This window comes from Manacus candei, unplaced genomic scaffold (genome assembly GCF_025592945.1).
Source record: "Manacus candei isolate 608988 ecotype Guabito, Panama unplaced genomic scaffold, ASM2559294v1 h1tg000049l, whole genome shotgun sequence".
Taxonomy (NCBI): Eukaryota; Metazoa; Chordata; class Aves; order Passeriformes; family Pipridae; genus Manacus; species Manacus candei.
The window spans coordinates 19,106,069-19,126,159 of NW_026138097.1; the positions used below are offsets into that span (position 1 = coordinate 19,106,069).

Here is a 20,091-nt window from a genome sequence, read left to right on the forward strand (position 1 = left end):
GGACAAAAGAAAAGGTCAAGGCAGCACCACTATCCACAGATGATCTGGTTTAGTGCAACAGCTTCCCAACACACTGCAGAACAAGGCACAAGGTGAATTTCAGTTATGGATGACACTTAAGTGAGGGCAGGAAACAAACAGGTAAACAGGAAGGAAAATGAGGGTCCCAAAGCAAAGGAACTAGTTTTGCTGCAAACAGAGTGGGAGATGTGAGTCTTCACGAGAGGTTTAAATATGAAAAATTTAAAATTTCTAGGACAAAAGCAGAGAGGTATGAAGGGTAGCAAGAAACAGTATGTGAAGAGCTAAAAAGAGCACAATGGCAAAGAGACCCAAGCAGATAAATGTGAAGAAAGAAAAAGCAGGCAGCTACTGGCATCTCCAGAGTGGTACAAAATCGGTCTTTTTGTTGAATCTGTTGTCAGAAGTAAAATGGAGATCAAACTGGTCCAATAGTTGTTAACCCAGACTAGCAGAAGCCTCCAGGAGTTACAGTTGAAAGCAATTGCACTGGAGAAAATAAAGTCATCCTCTTCAAGGAAGCAGCAATTTCTGACCTATCCACATAGTCTGTTACTTTCCGATCCACTGACAACAGGAAGACATTCTCCTTACGGGAGATACACACTTCTGTGTATTGTGGTTTTCTCACATCCTAGGGACAGAAGTTTTCTGCCCTTTCCCCCTCTGTAAGGTAACTTACTTCAGCAGCTCTAGGGTTTTGTGATCCAGGGCTAATCTGGGATTTCCAGTCAGGTCCAGCTCTTGCAGTTTTGGAGGCAGGTTTTCAGGCAATGTGACTTCACTCAGTTCATTGCAGCTTAGATCCACACACTGCAAAAGGAAAGCAGCCAAAAAAGAAGAGAATTCAGCTGTCATCAAGATCATACAAATTTTGATTAAATGCAGTAATGGACATTTTTTGAACAATAAAGGTTGCAACCATTCATTTAGGTAAGTGGTTCTTACAAAAGAAATTCATATGACATTTAGCCATCTTGCTAGGGACACCTAGAAATATGTTCCCTCCATTTCCATCTATAGTCAGGTGCCATCTTGTTACAAAACCACTAAGTTTTGTCTGCTCTTCACAGACAAAAAGATTGTCAGTGGATTTTCAAAGTATTTAAGAAAACATGTTATTGATGAAAATAGTCTTTTAATAGATAAAGGAAACAGAGATAAGTACAGCTGGGGCCTCTAAGTCATGGGCATAGCAGTCCCTCCTCCAAAGTCAGTTTAAACCAGCATGAGTATGAGCATGCTCCCAGGAGTTCAGTATTTACTGAGGGATATTAAAATAAGGAGAGTTATTCGTGTATGTGGAGGGGAGGAGTAGAGGGGGGAAAGGAAAAAATACCGTGCTGTTTTAAACATGGTTTTAATTTGTGTCATCTTAGATGGAGTCATATTAAATATGAAGTCAATAAAATGAGTGAAAAAAAAAGTTTAAATATTTCAGAAAAAATGATACAAAACAGCAGAGCAACTTGCAGGCTACCCACCAGCTAAGCACAAATTAGCTAGAACAAGTGCACTAGAATGACAAAATCCCTAAACAAACATTGTTTAAAGCTGCATATCCAGATGAAAGTCAATACATGAGGAAAAATAGGGTATTTGGGAACAAAATCAACTCTCCAAATGCTGTTTCAGGATGACCAGTATAGTAAGCACCAAAAGCTGCAAAAATGTAATTCTGAGAGGACAGAACAAGTTGGTATTTAACAGAGGACAGAAAAACTATCCACATCTTTCTGAAAGACCATTTTCTACTTTCAAGCTGCAAAAAGGGAAAGACTTCAGAAACTTTAATAAAAAAGCTGAAAGGGGCAGAGGGAGACTTTTCCTAACTGTACATTTTGACCATTACGTAATAACCATCGATACAAGAGAGGCACTTTCATTTTTGTAGGTGTATACAAAGACATTGGGTCCTGAGCTGGAAGAAGGCATGGGATTAACCTAGTAAATTCTGGAAACGAAAAATCTCCAAACACTTTATTAAATAAGCACAACGGAAATAAATTTCTGACCCAAATCTTGAATCTCGAGATTGTCTAATATGGAGGCTTTATTATCTATCAAGAACAAACTGCTGACGTTATCTAAGCCTGATAAGGAAATCAAAGTCTAAATCTGTCACGCAAACAAAATAGTAGACAGCTTAACAGCAGTTATTCCAGCGAGGTTTTTGACTCTGCACAACTTCTTGCTGCTTCCAGAGAGCCAGTAATTACTTTGCAGATTAAGAAAGCTGCCAGCAGTTGCTGTGTTCAACACCTCAATGCTATTACAAATTTGATGGAAGAGCATGCCGGAATGAAAAATACAAATACAATAATTTAACTGTTCTCCTTAAATGCCCAGCATGCCAAAGATAGCAACACTCTACAGCAGATCCCTTGGTCCCTAGGCACTATGAAGATAGCTTATTTATCAGGTTGGGTTTTCTTAGGTATCACTTGTACTGTTTGAAGAATAGGCTAAGAGGAACTTGTTGCAGATCTGTGTTAAATTTAGCCCTTATTCTACTCCCCAGGTAAGCAGGAAAGTCTACATCCTAACCGATCCCAACTTCCTCATGCATGAAATGCAAGCTGGTTTTGCCCCACCCATGCAGCACCAGACAAACAACTCCTGCAACTGCACACAGGATAGCTGAAAGACAGAGTTTAACAGTCAGCATTTGCTTATGCTGCATCCACAGCTTTTTAACTGCTGTGTTCAAGGCTGGAAGGGACTTCAGTTATTTCCAGTTGTGACTGAAGGTAACCATACCCATATTAACCTGTTTAGCTAGGAGAAAAACTACCAAAGATCAAGAGTTTTGTTTTCAAGGTGTTACTGCTACTAGATCTTCACTTATTGCAGATCTCAATCTAATTATCCTGCAAAAGATAAGCTTGATCAAAAATGGTGACAAAAAAAAACCTCTGTATCACCCTCAGCACAGCAGCCCAGCAAGACAACCATGAATAGAAGCAACTCATCAGTCAACAAAAACTGGATGATAAAGTAAAGTGAGGTCTCGGCTGGGAAAAGCAAGCCCAGGTTGCTACACTCTACAGAAACAGTAAGGACTAGTCAATTGTTTGAGTGCACAAGAACACAAGGACAACGGATAACCATTTCAAAATCATCCTTTTTTATTTTCTAAGGCAAGGAATTGCAGTCAAACAACAGCTGCAAGGCAGTGTTTGCTGGGGCATTGACTCAGGTGTGTGTGCTTCCAGCTGCTCAGCCACTCACAGAAGATATTTCAGTGCACAGAGATAAACATGACAGTATAAATACCTGTCATAAAAAAAAATAAAACCCCTAAAATATGTATTGGGCAAGATATTTCAGAGACATCCCCTGGGCTCTTTAGAAGAGGGCAACACAACTTCTGTGGCCTTGGAAAAGGCTACAGAGTGTATAAAAAAGTGTGTAAAAAAAGGCTTAGAGTAACTTATATTGCCAAAATGACCTTGCGTCTGGAAATCCTGGAGTTGTTGCAACTGTAAAAGCATCATCATTTATACTAATTTTCTTCTGAAATCATTTTAGACAGCATAGTAACTGCTGCTACTAACTGTTCCAGTAATACTGACACCAAAACCATAATATGTCAGCCTCCCAGGCTAATTAAATACAAAAGCAAAACAGCCATTACCTCAGGTAACAGAGTTTTCCCAGGAGTTTAGAGTGTTTGAATGACACTTCAGTTGTCATTCAAATTAACCATCAAATATGATATATGCACAGAGGTGACATCAGACTATATGACTTTGTGCTTTGCTATAAGCAAGCTTATTTCACCAAATGACCAAATCCATACTTAAAGCAATGAATTCCAAACTTACTTTGGCACATTTTCAATGCTCTCATGTATCTAAGAAGGAGCTCGGGTAAGGCCAAGTAAAGGATATAGGCAATCAGCACAAGCTTAATTCCAAACTGATAAACACCAACCCTGACCTAGAGAAACCGCCAATAGGCCAGAAAAACTCCTATACCCAACACAGCACATTCCCATCTGGTAATTTACATCTCATGTAAGTCAAAACTCTGGAGTACTGACCAGGCATTGTCCTGCCACAAAGGTGGAGTCAAAGAACTCTATGCCCTCTCAGATGAAGCCACACACGCTATCCCTGCGGTCCCAAAACACTTGGTGACGTCCACACCTCTTTCTTCTGCTAAAGAGAACTAAATAACCATAGGAAACCAGCAGGAAGAAACTGCTAGGTCTTCCAAGAGCATTTTTGCTGCTCAATGTCGCTGAGTAGCACTTTGAACATGATGCTTCTATAAAGCATTCAGCTTTCCCCAAGATGCATGAACAAAAGGGAAAAGGTGACTGTTCCCTATCAGCATGTTTACATTATCTTTTTGTTTTGTTTTGTCAACACCACCCTCATATTTTTAAAGAAATGTTTACTGTGCGGAGCCTCACTCCCCCACCCCAATTCTTCCTCTAAGAAAAAAGGTTTTACTTCTGATTGATTCTAAATGGCCCTCTGCTTCCTCTGGCCATTGTTCCAAAGAGGGAGGAGTATTCAGAAACCCACAAGTTTGTTTGAGATTTCCTGGCTAAAACCACAAAGCTCATCTTTACATGTACTCGCTTGTCCAACAGAATTATTGCTCCTGCTGCTTTCCATGACCCCAGACACTGAGGCATACACGTCAGGCTGGGAACTTAGCCTTTTGACTTCACAGAGCGCCAGAAGGACACTTAAGTTGTTTTGAGTCCATGAATAGGTAATCAGTTCTCAGCCTCAGAGAATGACAGATTTTTCTGCTGTATCACAAGATTTGTATGCTGTGAGATAACCGTCTCCCAGCTCTGGCCAGAAGAAAAGAACGCACAGCGCGAACTATTCTGCACTAGTCAGGTGAGAAGCAGAAACTCGATTCACAAAAGGTAAGCGGCAGTGTTCATCAGTGTGGTCAAGCAAAGAATGTGCCCCACAAAAAGAAGTGTCAGGAAATGTACAGAATTACTTCTGGAAACACATACAAGAAATGAATTAAGTATTCTCCCCATTGTACAGAACATGACTGCAATTAGGAAAATGAAAGTAGCTTGCCTAAATACTCAAATCCCATGCTCCTGGAATTTATCTCTGTCCCCAGGGCCTATCATATTTTGCAGCTTCAGCGGTTTTTAACATGTGCTCTAAACAAAGTCCATTCCTACACAATCAACCAATTGCCAAGGCAGCAACAGTTAATTATCCATAGCTCTTGCCAAATGTTTAAGTCGTATCAAAACAGATTGTCACAAGAAGACAATTAACACTTATTTGGCAGAGAAGATACAATCTAATGAAGGTAAGCGTAAATCAGATTTTGAGGTTCCTCTTCCATTTCACTCTGAGGCTGCACAGGGGCAAATATTTTGCATATGACTTCAGAGGAGAAAGCAGCTGTCAGATCTCCATAATTTCTGAGAATATACTATCCCATAGCAATGAGAGACCCAAGGGGAGAACAAAATTGGTAAAATCACATTACGCTTGCTTCTTCCAAAGCACATTCATTCCATACCTTTATTTCAGAAAGCTGCATGACTTCTGGGAAGACTTCAATGCAGTTGGAGTGAGCAATTACAGTATGCATACGTCTGCAATTCATGATGGTTGTTGGAATGGCTTTCAGTTTGTTCCCACTAATATCAATTTCCTCCAACTCTTCTAGCTTGGCCATTTTGCTATGAAAACAAAAATTTGAGAATTCTTCTTTTAACAGACATGCATATTTTATTTTGAAGTGGCAATAAGAGCAGTGGTTTTCATTATTTTAAGAAAACAAAATCATAGACTTTGACTCTTGTTCACAGCAGTGCCTGTCGCCTCTCCTCACACAGATGCTAACACAGTTTTGGAACAAAATGTGTATTCCTTCTAGTGTTTGTTAATGCTACCTTTCAGATTACTTACTTTGCTTACATTGCCCCTGCTCACCAGCTCACTTTCACTCTTTTTCCTCCCTTCTTTCCCTTTCGTTTTACCTCAGTTTCTCATTCCATCTCAAATTTTCCCCTCCACTGTCTAGCATCTCAGCCCTTCCCCCTAAGTTCATCTCCATCCCTCCCCCTTGTCACTGAAGCCTAGATGCTCAGAACATCACACAAGGACAGAGATGTCTTTTCCATTATTTATTGGCAACTCTTTTCCAAGATCGTACCCCATCAGTTTTACAGCACATCTTATACTTGAAAGACTTCTGATTAAAACAGGCAGAATCTCCTTCAGGAGTTGAGAGGATTTTTCCCTAGTGTAGTGTAGTTCACTTTGAGAAGACATTTCCAGACCGTTATGCTCACTAATCTCTTGCGAGGAGAAGCCCACCAGGTGTAAGCAAAGTGACCAAGACAGGTAAAACAAAAGACCTCCTAGCTCAACTTCCAAAAGCAAAGTGTGGCCATGCTGAATTAGTCCAGCTGAAAAGAGTTTCAAGCGTCATTAAAACACACCAACCAACATGCAGCCTTGCTTGACTGTGTACTGCAAGAGAGGGTAGCAATGTGCAAGAGGACATAAGCAGGTGAATCCACCCACTGCAGTACCACTACATTCAAAATACAGCCTATGCCACCACATTTCTGTGCAATTTAGTTCTTGCTGTGAAAATATTTCACGATGCCCACCCACCAGTGGGCCAGAGGCAGTGAAACTTACCTTGCAGGGAAGCTCTGTAGGCGATTGTAAGCCATGTGCAAGATTTTCAGGTGTGGGTGGCCTGTTAACAAGGGTACACATTTATCTGTGAGGTTGTTATTGGTCAAATACAACTCCTGCAAGATGCTGTGGGTTTCTTCAGAAAGGGTGGCTGGAGGAAGCATTTCCAGTTTGTTGGCAGAGGCATTAAGAAATCTCAGGCTGCAAAGAGAAGTTACATAAGGGAGTTCAGTGAAACATCCTGCAGGTTTTGTCTAGAAGTATAAATAAAAATCTCTATTTTTAAGAGGTAGCTTAAGATAGTTATAAAGTAAAGGTCAAAAGCAACAAGTTCACAACAACAGACAGAAAGACCAAAAGTCTAGCACTATAAGAACAAAACTTCTGATTGTGTTTTTAAATGACCACATTTGTAAGAACAAAACATCAGCAAAATGAGTATGTCAGAATGCCTCTATTCTGTTATCAAGACCTCAGTACCTCCAACATTACTACATACGTACCTACAGGTTAGAGCAATAATAAACCACATAATTTCCATATTCATTACACATAAAAACGAATTCTGTATTCATCATAAATGAATCATGAGAGCATAGCTGCCTTTTAAGTGACTAAACAAGTCAATGGTAAAAAAAGTCAGCCAACGTTTCAGTATTTTAAATACTGTCTAGGGTGCAGACAGTATTTTGTTTAAACCTGCAGGCCTGAAAGCAACTACGAAATATGAAAAAGTACTCTTTGAATATTTGGATAGTTAAAGACGTACCAAGCACAACAAAAAACAAAGCCTGAGACGAAGCAGTAATTTGCCTTTCAGATTTTAAAGAGAGACAGTGCTAGTAGCTAATTAAATTTAAAAAGTTATATACTTGCTTGCTGATGTGTGCAGCAAGACAGCCAGATCTCTATGTAGTTTCTCAGTGCCCTTCCCCTGTTCCTCAAAAGCAGCAGAAGCCCATGTCAAGTATATTTTTGCAGTCCCACTGCAAGCAGCAAGGACTGAAGAAGCACAGAAATGGAGTTATTCTTTCTCCCCCAAAGGACTTTTTCCAGGACAGGAACAAGACTTGCTGAGGTATAGGCACTGCTCATTCCTGCCAGTGAAGTTCTGTGGGCAGAGGATTCATGCTTGTTAGGGGAGTTTGGTGATCACAGCAGCAGTGTAGCTATCTTGAGGGCTAGACTTCACACCAGTTATTCCAAAGACATGGAAAAATAAACTATTTATCCTTTGGTAACCAACTTTGGCATAACCATGCCTTTTCAGCAGAAATATGACCTCCCTTCCTCCTGTTTTCGGAAACGGCTCCCTCAGAGCGATACAGAAGTGTGTGTTGCCAGTCTGCAGCAACCACGTTCAGACCAGGCCATATTGCTCCTACCAAACAACTGGAATGGGCAGCTGCAAGGGGCAAAGCTGAGTTCAACAACGGAGACTCATAAATGTGCTGTCTGAAGCCTGTACAGCCACTGATCAGGACACAAAAGGTAGGTGTGTTCCTGTCAATCTTAAGAGAAAGTGATAAAATATTGATAGCTGCTCCCATGCACACGGGAGTCCACACTGACCTTTAAGGCCTATTAATGAATGAAATGGATTTGCAAGGGTAGCAGCTGGTTGAAACTTGCTCAGCAGTAAATAAGGGTCAAACATGCTACAGAAGTCACGTGGAATGCCAAAGGATTAAAAAAAACCCCACTATTTCCATTAGAAGCAAAAATCTCTCAACACTGCACAGAACTGAAACTAGGTTAGCTGTTTTACACAGACAGAGGAGTCCACTTCAGAGAAACACAGTTTAATCCTCAGGCTCATTCATTATTCACAAGGGTGCTAAAAATCCAGAGGAGGAAGGGAGAAGAGGAAGGATTAATATAGAGAAGGGAATAAGCAGCTGAAAGGGTTTTAAATTTATTTATTTATTCTAAAAAGCTGCTGCTCAATTTCACCCTTTAGCTACAAGCTAAAAATATATTAAGCTCATTCGAATTTGGATCATTAAACTGAAGCATAGCACATTAACAGATCCTGTACTTAATTAAACACCAGCAAGTATACCTATTCCTAAATGTACAGACAGCTACTACTTCGGCAACTTCAATCTAATGTGCATGATAGTCTTCCCTCTCCACAAAACAGGGACCTTGACTAACATTAAAGACACAGTACCCTTTGTACCACTCATAGTACAAAATTATCAGCTTCAGCTCAGTCTGGAAAGGTTTAAGTAATAAACAGGTTTAAGGCTGCTGGGAAAAGTGAGTTTTTACAAGCATATGATGGGGATGAGGAAGTGGTAGCAAAACACCCCCCAAGAAAGGTCATATTCTGCTACCCTGAAGAACAATCTGTGTTTTACTTTTGTTCTTGCAAGCTACAGGAGAATAACCTGGAGTGTTTCACAGATACCAGCAGCCAAAGAGGTAACCTAGAGCGCATCATAACCTATGGCTATGAAGTTCGCTCAAGAACAGCTAGCCCAAAGTACAACTAAAAGCTTCAAGTAAGAAAAGGTACATTGCTCTGATAATGCTGAAATTAATACAGTGTACCATACTGAAGCCATTTTAAATTCAAAAGAAAAATGAATCGAACATTCTTCTGTTTTTAATAAACTTTCAACATTGGTGGAATACAACAAGAAACTTCAAGTTGTTCCCTCACTGGTACTAAAACTGAATGGAATCTGTGTATTCCTGCCAGAAATCAGTTTTGATGCATGTATTTTCCAAAGGGGAAAGGAGAGAGGAAAGTTGATGCTCTGCACACACACCCCCTTCTCCCCAACCCTGCCCTTTTGCCAAATCTTCCAGGGAGTGATACAACAACATTGGAAATAAATCCTCATTATTCTAACTGACAGTTTAGTGTCTTGTTGTGAACAAAGTTTAGGTGCCCAGCAAAAATCTTGCCAGCAGCCTGGAACAGGAACCCTGTGGTAGCAGGGTATCTCTCGTTAAACAACTGACAGTCAGATTCAGAATAGTTACACACTAATCTCTGTCTGTAGATGACAGAACTAAATTAACTTTTAGAAATAACTATGCTGCTTGCTTACATGGTTCTTTTGACCAGTTGTTGCATTAAAATGGCAAAAACATTCTGAAATGATAATTCTTTCAAGATATTGTCTGTATTTAAAAATAAAAATAAAATTAAAAAGGAACACCATTCTTTGTCCAAAGAACAGAATGAACCAGCAGACTGCTACTGCCAAAAATTTCTCAATTCTATGCCATAATCTTATGTAAAAAAACGCTCAAACCAACAACAAAAAAACCAAACACAAAAAAACACTCAACCCCCCAAAAAACCCAACCAACAACAAAAGAAACCAACAAAAACCCAACAACACCCAAAATTGTACTTGCCCATAAGGTTTTTCCTCACACTGATTTAACACAGAAATCCTCCTCCAGGTTATTTCCACTCCCCTATTTCTTCATCCTCATGCAATGTGCCAGCTGCTACCTTAGAAGGCACATCTTATAAATGCCCTCCAGAGGAGTGGAAATTTACTTAAGCACAACTGTTCCTATCTCTCTTGTGTATGGACTTAAACTGATTCATGTTCCTTGAAGATATCCCACTCATACTGCTTATCAGATGGAAGCAGAATGTCAAGTATTAAAGCTCAGTCCAAAATTAATTGTTTCCCTTTCCAATTCCACCCACATATTATACCACAAGCTCATGAAAAAAAACTACAGCATCACTACAAAGACCTGAATTCAGCAGCCTGCACACATACCAGAGTATAATACAGAGAGGAAAGCATGAATTAACAAGTACTAGAAGAGCGTCGGAGATTAAGAAAGAAGTGAAGGCGCTGGCAGGGAGATGTCAGAATTCTTCAGCTTGGAAAACGTGAATATTCTGCTCTGGTGTTATAATATAAACAGTAATCCCTGGCTGGAGTAAGTCACCTTTGGTTTTATGAGGTATTGAAGTACAGTCCCTTGCTGGATTTAACTTCTCCAAGAGGCAAAATAAGAAAAAGGACTGTCCAAAGAATAGGCCAGAATCAAGGACATGGATCTAACTCAACAAAAAAGACCTAAAATGCAGCCACAAGCATTCCCTATTTATACCCAGAGGATTCTGATCAAGGTTTGACTTTTGCCTACCAGTGTCATCAATGCCTACCTCCAGCACACACAAAAGCTGAAATCAGACAGTTGTGAAAATACAGCATCTCTCAATTCCTCATCATTTTCTGAGGTAGCTTGGCAAACTTGGCTTGCTGGTAAGACACAGTCACCACTGAAAAACATATAAGTTCTCTAAAAAGCTTAGGAACATTTGACAAGGAGGAACAGAGACAACTGCTTTCAGTGGTGAAGCAGCAGTAAATCAAAATCACTGTGTTTAGCTCGAAAGTACTGATAAGAGTTGGAAAGAACACTGCAGTTGTAAAAAGAGAATATGCAGAGAAATCAAGATTTCCAGTTTGGCCTATGCCCCAAGATCTCCATCAGTATAGAGCAATCAAAATACAAAATTTCTTCTTCGCTGCCTTCTGCAGAGACATGCCCTCAAGTTCTGGTCACCTAATACTAAAATAATTTATGATTGTGGTAGCAGGCATGCGAGGAAGAATCCTGTATGCTAAGCAAGTCTGGGGGGAAAAAGAGAGGATAAAAAAAATCATCAAGGCTGTTTTGCCAGCCTATGCAAAAGAGGGTATTTCTTCTTTAAAAAATAAATAAATAAAATAAATTAAAGAAAGAAAACATTCAAGTGAATCCCCTTCCTGTTGATGGACTGCCAAAAAAAACACTTAACTGCTGCTGTCTCCTCAGCTTTTACTTTCTAACCTATCTTAACTGTTCTATTAATCGGGATTTCCTCAGTTTCTAATGTACCTGCTTGCAAATCCTTAACCTATCAACAAAGAGACAAATGCAGTTAAGCATTTCTGCAACACAAGAATGTGCATCAAACACTCAAACAGCACTTGGCATTCATTTGACTTTGTTCCCTCCCTCACACTTCCCCTGCATCCAGGATAGGACTGAATACTTGCATCACAAAGAAGCAGCCACAGTGGGTGGAAATGGCAAATATCAAACAAGAGCAAGTTTAACTGGGTCACCTTCCAGAACTCCAGCTAAAAAACCCAAACCCCAAACAAATTAAATAAAATAAATTCAAAACATACAGAAAATCAAATGAGATAAGAACAGCTGAACAAAGCTGAAAACAAGAATCACGCAGACAGATCCTAGACAGGCTCTGAATAGCTGACACTGGCTTAGCCACCACAGCTGGCCGCTACCAGACACTGCGAAACAAAGCTCAAGGTTTAAGCTGTGCAATCACAGCTACACATCTTCACCACACAAGTGCTTTGAGTAGTCTCATGGCTCTTTCAAGGGTTTATACTGAAAACAGCCATTTTTACTGGAAAGGATGCTTAGGCAAGAGGCAAACCCTTGCCCTTCTCACACTGTGCTCCCATTTTTAACCCTTCCCTGACCACTGTCACTGCTTTTCTACCATGCCCAGCTAAAGCTCTCGAATGCTTACTAGTCTTATCTGAAGAGCACTTTGTACAACAGTTTCGATGCCATTAAATGGTAGTTTGCTGCAAGCTGCTCAAGGAAGGCAGTAAAAAGTCTGTTTAAGAATCAGACAGTGGAAAAGGCATCACAACAGAGGCAACAGTGGATAGAAACAAAAGGTTTCAGGAATGCAGGTGCACGAAGAAAGGCTCAGGACTCAGTTTGGGAGTTCTCCCCATCAGCCGTAGCACTTGCATGAATTCTCTCTGTTTTTCCAGCATATGGTAATGAGAAATGAAGAGATTATCTGGCTGCCTCTGTGGTACTCATCTTGCCAAGAAAATCCCCACCCTACAAGAGAAGTTCTTGCTAACATGATCAAGATGTGCATACTTTCAGTGCAATAAACAGAACCAAGTTCCGTCTTGGTCAGAGAAATGTTTCACAGGTTAGTCCTCAATTTCTCCTCAACTAACAGTTTAAAAAAAATAATTAAAAAGCAGACACACGAAATATCCCTAATTATACTCTTCAGCAGAAAATTACACCTTCTTGTTTTTTTAAGGATTAAGGCAGAAAATCAATGTTCATAGATTCTTCTATGACGAAAACTGAGGTTTTTCAGTATTTTTTCAGAGTTTTTTTGGTAGAAGTGATATTCTCTCTTCATGCACCAATGCACCAATTTCCTTCCCTTCCTCAGATGTTCTAGATGTCAAAGCCCACCAGCACTTGAGCTGAAGTTCGCCCAAGGCTCTTCACACCCACTTTGTCAAATATTCAGGACTGAGAAAGAAAAGCATTTATAATTCACAGCATGAGACTTCATATCCAGACAAGATATCATCTGTCAGTTGCACAGATCTGACTACCTTTCAAAAAAACCCAAAACTAATCTTTCCAAGGCTGCAAAAGGGAAGTCATTTTATGCAGAGATAAAGGTTCTGTAAGGTAAAGTAATTTGTCCAATATCACACGCTGGGTAGAGACCACAGCAGACCACTCAGGAAAACCAGTTCTCTTGGCATGTCTGGCAGTACAGATTGTGCTTCCCAGGGAATGCTTGGAGAAGAGAATCATTTTACCTTTTTAAAACAAAACAATCCCCTGAACATCTTTTCCTGGCCCAGACCTATTTCTGTTGACACTTTGCTGCTGACAAGATGCAAGTATTTGAAAACAAAATAAAAAGGAAGATCTTTCCTGTAGGAAATTCCAAACTTAAAGCTCTGACATTGTACACTAATCTACTAATCTGTACTGCTGTTTTCCTTCACAGGTCTCACTTTCGCAGCAGTCACAGGAGCACCAGCATGGACAAGCCATTTCCAAGTCATGTAATCTAAACTAATTAAGGGGTAGAGATCAATGGGGAAAACCCTACCCAAGTCAACTGCTTTACTATCATCACAAGGAGGGAGGTTGCAGCGGTGATGAGATGCCAGAATGGGTAAGCTCTGTTTATCTCCTATGATGGTTCGTGACTGTTTTTAAGACCTGTAAATGACTTGGAAAACACGTGCCCTGTACTGCTCAAAAGCTGCAGAGGGGAAAAAATCCCCAAGCCCGAATTTAACACCTTTATTCAAAATATTCTTTAATTCTAGTTCTTCTCAGCACACTTCTACCAAACTTCTGGGAATCTATTCCCAATCCTGGTTTTAGCCTGTACTTGTTCAATTTGGCATCACAAGAAAAAAAAAAAGCTGTCTCCAGATGAGCTGCAGTACAAAAAAATCAGTTTCTCTCTATGCCAAAATTGCACTAAACTACATCCGAGAAGTACAACCTGCTTTTAATAGAAATTTTACAAAATGATTTCTCTTTTTGCTTTCAAATATGCCAGTAGCTCTCTGAAACTTACTTTAAGTTTTCTATCCTTTCCAAGCGAACAGATATGAATTTCAACTTGGGACAGTTAAAAGAGTTTATTTAAAAAGCATCTCAACCACCAACCTAATTCTCTGGGAAATTTAACCAGAGGCACACAACAGAATTAACAATAGTATAAAAGCAGGGGTTTTGCAATACTTGTAACTGGGAGAGGAGCTCTGCCAGTGAGATCACCCCCCCCTCGTTGCTTCTCCACCTCTCAAAAAAGCCAGGAGCTATGCACTTCTTTTGTCACAGTTAGGATCAAAAATAAAACCCCATAGCACACAATCTCACTGTCTGTTAAATTATGCATGTGTTGAGCACTCAGAAATCCCATGACTATATGTGGAAGCGCAGCGGTGCAAGGAACACCAACACCAAGCAGGGCCAGCCTATCCACCATCCCCCTATATTTCAATCATAGCCACCTAAAGGATATGTTCATATCCAGGAAAAAAACTTATGAAGACCCTGATATTAAAGAAACAGCAGCATAAAAATAAGAATCCAGAAAGCAAATCAAGTGGTGGCACCAACTAAATTAGTGACAAATAACTGAAAGGTATAAAAAAAATTCACAGAGCAAGGACAGGGAAATAACTGAATTATTCTGACAGCCCTTTGCAGAGATTTTGTTTTGTTTGACAGGTATAAATAAGTTCTAGCCTCTGACTGAAGGGAGAAAAAAAGCTTTCACACTCCATCAAACAAGCCTAAGAAATATGTATTTAAAGAAACTGCCACTAAACCATCTCAGTGTATGTAGTAGAAAATAGCATGTGCTTCACTTTACAGCTAGATTTCAAGAAGTAGGTGTTCAGTAGGAGCTCGGTGGGAAAAAAGAAGCAACCATATAAGGCAACAAAACCAGAATAAAAAGAATATGTTTTGGTGAGTTGGACAGACGTGTTCTTACCACATAAGGTTTGGCAACTTTCAAATTAGGGGAACCTCAGATTACCCTTTGAGTCCGGAAGTAACACACAAAGCAAGGTTCATCACGCTCAAGTCAAAAAGATGAAATTTCTTTATAATTACCTGTCTGCTTTCAAAAGCAGGTTAGATGGCAGTTCAAGGAGCTGGTTGTGTTGCACATCCAGGACCTCCACTTGCGTTCGCTCGAGCCGATCTGGTAGCCTTCCTAACATGTTATGTCCTGCCAGCAGCTTCCGCAAGCTACTGTTGTAAAACAACCTTAAGAGAAATAAAAAACACCAATAATGAGAAAAATATAAACCGAAGAGTTTCTTTGATAATTTAGATATGGTAGCACAGTTCATTAGAAGAAAGTGATTCAGCCAACTGATTATGATTAGCAGACGTGGTATTAATTACGCACAGATCCAAAAACGTCTTCCCACTCTCCACCAACTTCTTGAAAAGGTTGTTCAGAGACAGGGAAGGAGGTCTGCGGATGATTCAGGAGTGCAAGTAGTGACAAAGGGTTATTTTACTGCACTGTATAAAATACGAATATAGATGCACGACCATGAAGGAGGTAATTGCTAATATAGGCTGCAGAAATCTGCACATGTGGGATCCCCTTAGCTAATGGAAGAACTTTAGAAGTGGGGGTAAAATCACCAGTCACCCCACAGGCTTCATAGTGCTCTACTCATCATGTGCTGACTCATAATCCAACGCAATTCCTCACCCCCACAATTTTTCTTTTCTGTTAATACCAGAATAACATAAAGCCTCCTTTCCAGTTCTACGGCGAATGAAATTTATCTAATCGGCTTTACTTTCTTGAGCTTTTACAAGCAACAGATGACCTCAAGTCCCATCCCCCTTGCTCCATTTCTTGTGGGTCTAGGGGAGAAAGGGAGGGGAGAAGAGGGCAACGTAAAGAGAAAAATAGCTGTTCTGGTCAAACAGTATAGCTAAAATTTGCAGTATAAACAACGTAATAAGGAGTTTAAAATCTGCACCTAAAGACACCAAAAATGGAGCAACTCTTGATTTTGAACAGAAACCACTTTCAGCAAATTAAGAAAAAAAAGATTATTCTTCATCTGCCACCTGTTTTATATGCCTGCTACTGTACTGCTTAATCTGGCGAGCCCATGCAACACGCTGACCTGCTTCAATCAAATACTCTCAAATTACTCAGCATTAAAGTAAAAATCTTCTTCCCTCTGTCACAATGACCCAAATACACATAAAGAACCTCCCTGCCCCTTCCCTACAATACATCAGGTCATTGGATTATTGTGCCAAAATAATCAATCAAGTACGCAGAGTATTTCCCCCTTGACAGATACAGTCATACTCTGTATCTGCATGCCAGTGTTAACAGTTATCTCAGTTGGCCGGCCTGTCTGTGTTATGACCATGGATACAAGTCAACACCCAGCTGTATCATTCCAGAAGGCTCAACACAGGGTAAAAATCCTTACCACAGCGAAAGCCTATTATGTTTTTGCTATTTAATCATTTTTGCTTCACTCTATTTTTACCTGAAAATCTCTCTCAGTTATGGATTTGCATTTCTATTCTATTTCCTTTCCCAATAAAGAATGGCCAGTACCGTCAACACCAAACATTGCAGGAGAAAGCAGAATTGGTTGACAAAAAAAACCAAACTATCACTTTGGGGTTTTTTTCTGATGGGTGAGGGGAGTGCCATTTTAAAATTTTTTAAAAGTTCAAAACATGGCAAAAAATTCAATGTTTCACTTTTCCATATTTCAGAAGAACTGAGTAAGTCTTGGGTGTTTTTTTGAGTTTGTTGGGGATTTTTTGTGGGTTTTTTTTTATTTGCTTTCTCTTATTTTTCAACTTATACAAGCACCAAAGGAACTGGGTTGCCTGAAAAGAGGTTGAACATCAGGATTTAACTAAATAAGCTCCTTATGAGTCTGGGACTTCCTGTTCTTAAACTGGGCGTGGAACCAGGATGCCAGGACTACTCTTCCATATAGGCAGGTTTCCCACTTGCCCAATTCCCTCTGGAAGTTTTGGTGGAATCAATAAGTTCTAAGGACAAGCACATCATTCAGCACCACCATCTTCTGAGAAAACGTGGTTTGGTGCAAGCATTCAACCAATTCCTTTAGTATGCAACTCTTCAAGAGCACACAGTGTTGACTACAAATAGACCTTTCTAAAAAATCAGACAAAAAGGAACAAAAATACATATAGACATCTATTCACTGGTGGCAACAAGGTCATTATGGCAACTCTTATTTCCTTTCTCTTTGAGGAATCTTTGGCAACATCAATTTTATGCATCTGTCCTGCATAGCTAAGACTAAGTACCCTTTTTGTTATTTTTCAGTACTTTTAAAGCTGAAATGGTTGTATTATGGTCCAGAAGACATTGTTCCCATTTTCTTTAATTGAGACAAACATCAGTACGGAATCCTCTATCTCAAATGCTTCAACTCTTTGTCTTCAAGGACTGTTTTTCTATTTCAAGAGGCAAACACAGAGCATCAACTGTAGTTTGTTTATATTAGGTGCAACCTTCACCCTTGCAGGAAACTGCTGGTCACTCAAGGTTTGAATATTTTTGTTTAAGAATTGCAAGTAGGCTCCTAGGAGAGCCCTGCTCACTCACTTCATAGGTTTTCAGGGTGTTATCCTATGTAGAAAGAAAAGCACACAGCAATGCACACAAACACATTTACTGAGCACTTGTATTTACTTGATACTTAGGTGTGCGAACTACTGTTGAGCCATTCACATTTGAGTCCAGACCCAAATTTCCCTAAAGTCTGACAGATTTTCAAAGCCTGTCTTTTGAACGGAACAGGGCCTTAAAACTGAACTGACTTATTAGGAGCTAAGCTATCTAGACACATACTACAAAGAAGAGCTTTCAAAGATAAGCTCTTTCCTGGGGTTAATGATAAGATGGCAGGAGAGACAAGTGGGATGTTGACTGTACCTAATTTCAGCTAATCATTAATCTCCCAGAGATATCCGGTATGCCTTGATAGCCCTGGCTGTTATGAAGTGCAAATGAAAGACAAATGAACTTTTGCACCCCCACCTTCTGAGTAGGCATGGTTTCACTTTGTGTGAAAAAACAGAGGGATTAATAGTCTGCATGTTAGCCTGTTCGTTTGCTCAGCAAATCTCCTATCTTCTTCTGCCCACATTTCTGAAATCTATTTTCTCCTCATTTCTGACACTAAAATTGCCAAGTTTACACCGCATTACACATTCATCTGACCCACAGAAAACTATCCTTCTTGGTTTCTGATGCTCTTCTGTGCTGTACAGTCCTTAAGGAAAATATTTAATAGCTCATGACATACTAGTTGCCTACCATCTTCAGTGGTTCTGCATATCCCGATGTACTTTCATCCCTTGTGCCCAGCTAGTATGTTCTCCCACTTTCACAACTTTTCTTTTGAAGTGTATGAACACTCAAGAATGACAGCTCTCTTCCAGTCAAGGCAGGAATTTAAAAATTCTCAACACCGCACCTGACCATTATACTCACATGGAACAGGTCTCTCTAGAAAAAAAATTAGTAAGACCCATTCATTATTTAAACCAAACTCCTATTTTGCTTCCTGTTCACTTCTTTTCTATCATTTGTATTTATCAATTTTAAGTTTAGACTCCTGGAAAAGAGATCATCTTTGCAGTGAAGGCAAGTTTTACTTGCTTGATATGGCTTCAACTTCCCTAAACCCTTTTTCACTCAAATGTGGCTGTGAACTGGAGTCTCAAGGCATCACTGAAACTAAGTTACAAGTTCTGGATCTCTAAACTGTCATTAAAAGCTACAGTTGTAAATATTTAATATTCGATATTAAAAATGAAGGGTTTTTCTGCCTGAACAGCCACATGAACAGCTTCAAAACTTCCACTTGAAGTTCAAAGGCACTACTTTCTCTGCATGAAAGTCAAAGAAGAAAGGCTGGGTGGAAGCTTGAGGCATGACGACACCCCGCAAGGTAAAAATAAAATCAAACAAAAGATAAAACAGCCCTGACAGTCAGTGGAACAAGCTAAACACTGAATCAGCAATTATTTCTGAATTGCTTATCCTGTTCCACATTGTGGAAGACTTACCGGGCAGGCAGTTCACGTATCTGATTGTGGCCAACATCCAACACTTCCAGTTTCCTGCTGTCACACACCCACTCAGGCAGGTTTTCCAGGTGATTTCTATGAATAAAGAACACAAAGAGGTGTAACTGAATGATAATCGAGATGTAAAGGCTATTAAGTATAGAGCCTCAATGGAGATACAGATACCTGCAGGAAACAAATCTGCTACATAGCATGTTTCCTATGACATTGTATCATCCCTCCTTCTGTGCAGTGAAGTCGTGAGTGAGAGGGGCAAGAAAACTAACAGCATTATCTCCCTACATGTGCAGTCACTAAGAAAATGGAAAAAACTGCTTCCAAATTGTCATGGAAGCATTAAGAGTATCAGAGTATCAAAAATGAAGTCTCTCCATGGAGAAGAAAATTTCTAAGATATTCACACCCTACACAGTAAAAACGCACCTCTTTGATCTCTCATAAATTTAATCCCCAAATCCACTCTACCATTCTTTAGCTATCTCACTGAAAAGAGCAAATTTTTTTGTGTATTTTTAAAGCCAACTGTTTTGTTCTTCTTGCATTTATCTTCACAGAAACTAACCCTTCTGAAAATTAAGGTCCTGGGGGCAAGTTTTTCCAAATATTGCACTGAAAACACACAGATAGGCAAACTGGGGCACTCCTGTATCCTGCCTTATAACGACAAAAATTAGCAGAGACATGGAGGAGACTGTGTGCATATGCCTTCACATAACCACTATTTCAGTCAGCATACACAGAAGCAAAACCGGGCATCAAATAATAGTCAGGCGCTCTCAGACCTGAAGTTCAGGACAAGGAGGCTTACAAAGCATGAACATAAATCAATCATGTACTTGTATCCTTTAGTTTATTCCTGCAATAGTCTTTAACTAAAATATGCAATAGCAAGCCAATCTCTCTTCTCTGATAGCTTCCTTTCTATTCTCAAGCAGATTTCCCAAATTCCAAGCAAGCCAAAAAGCTAAAGACACTCTACTCGTTT

General features: G+C 39.8%; 1 protein-coding gene across 1 annotated transcript in view; it reads right to left on the bottom strand.

Annotated features, from left to right (window-relative positions):
• The window catches only part of PHLPP1 (PH domain and leucine rich repeat protein phosphatase 1), a 133,830-nt gene that overhangs the window by 10,220 nt on the left and 103,519 nt on the right, over positions 1 to 20,091 (bottom strand). Inside the window, exons 9-13 of the mRNA XM_051799354.1 lie at positions 19,086 to 19,181; positions 15,093 to 15,248; positions 6,672 to 6,872; positions 5,539 to 5,701; positions 704 to 834 (exon numbers count right to left, since the gene is read on the bottom strand). Of these exons, the coding sequence (XP_051655314.1) occupies positions 704 to 834; positions 5,539 to 5,701; positions 6,672 to 6,872; positions 15,093 to 15,248; positions 19,086 to 19,181 (747 nt within the window). The remainder of the gene's footprint in view (positions 1 to 703; positions 835 to 5,538; positions 5,702 to 6,671; positions 6,873 to 15,092; positions 15,249 to 19,085; positions 19,182 to 20,091) is intronic.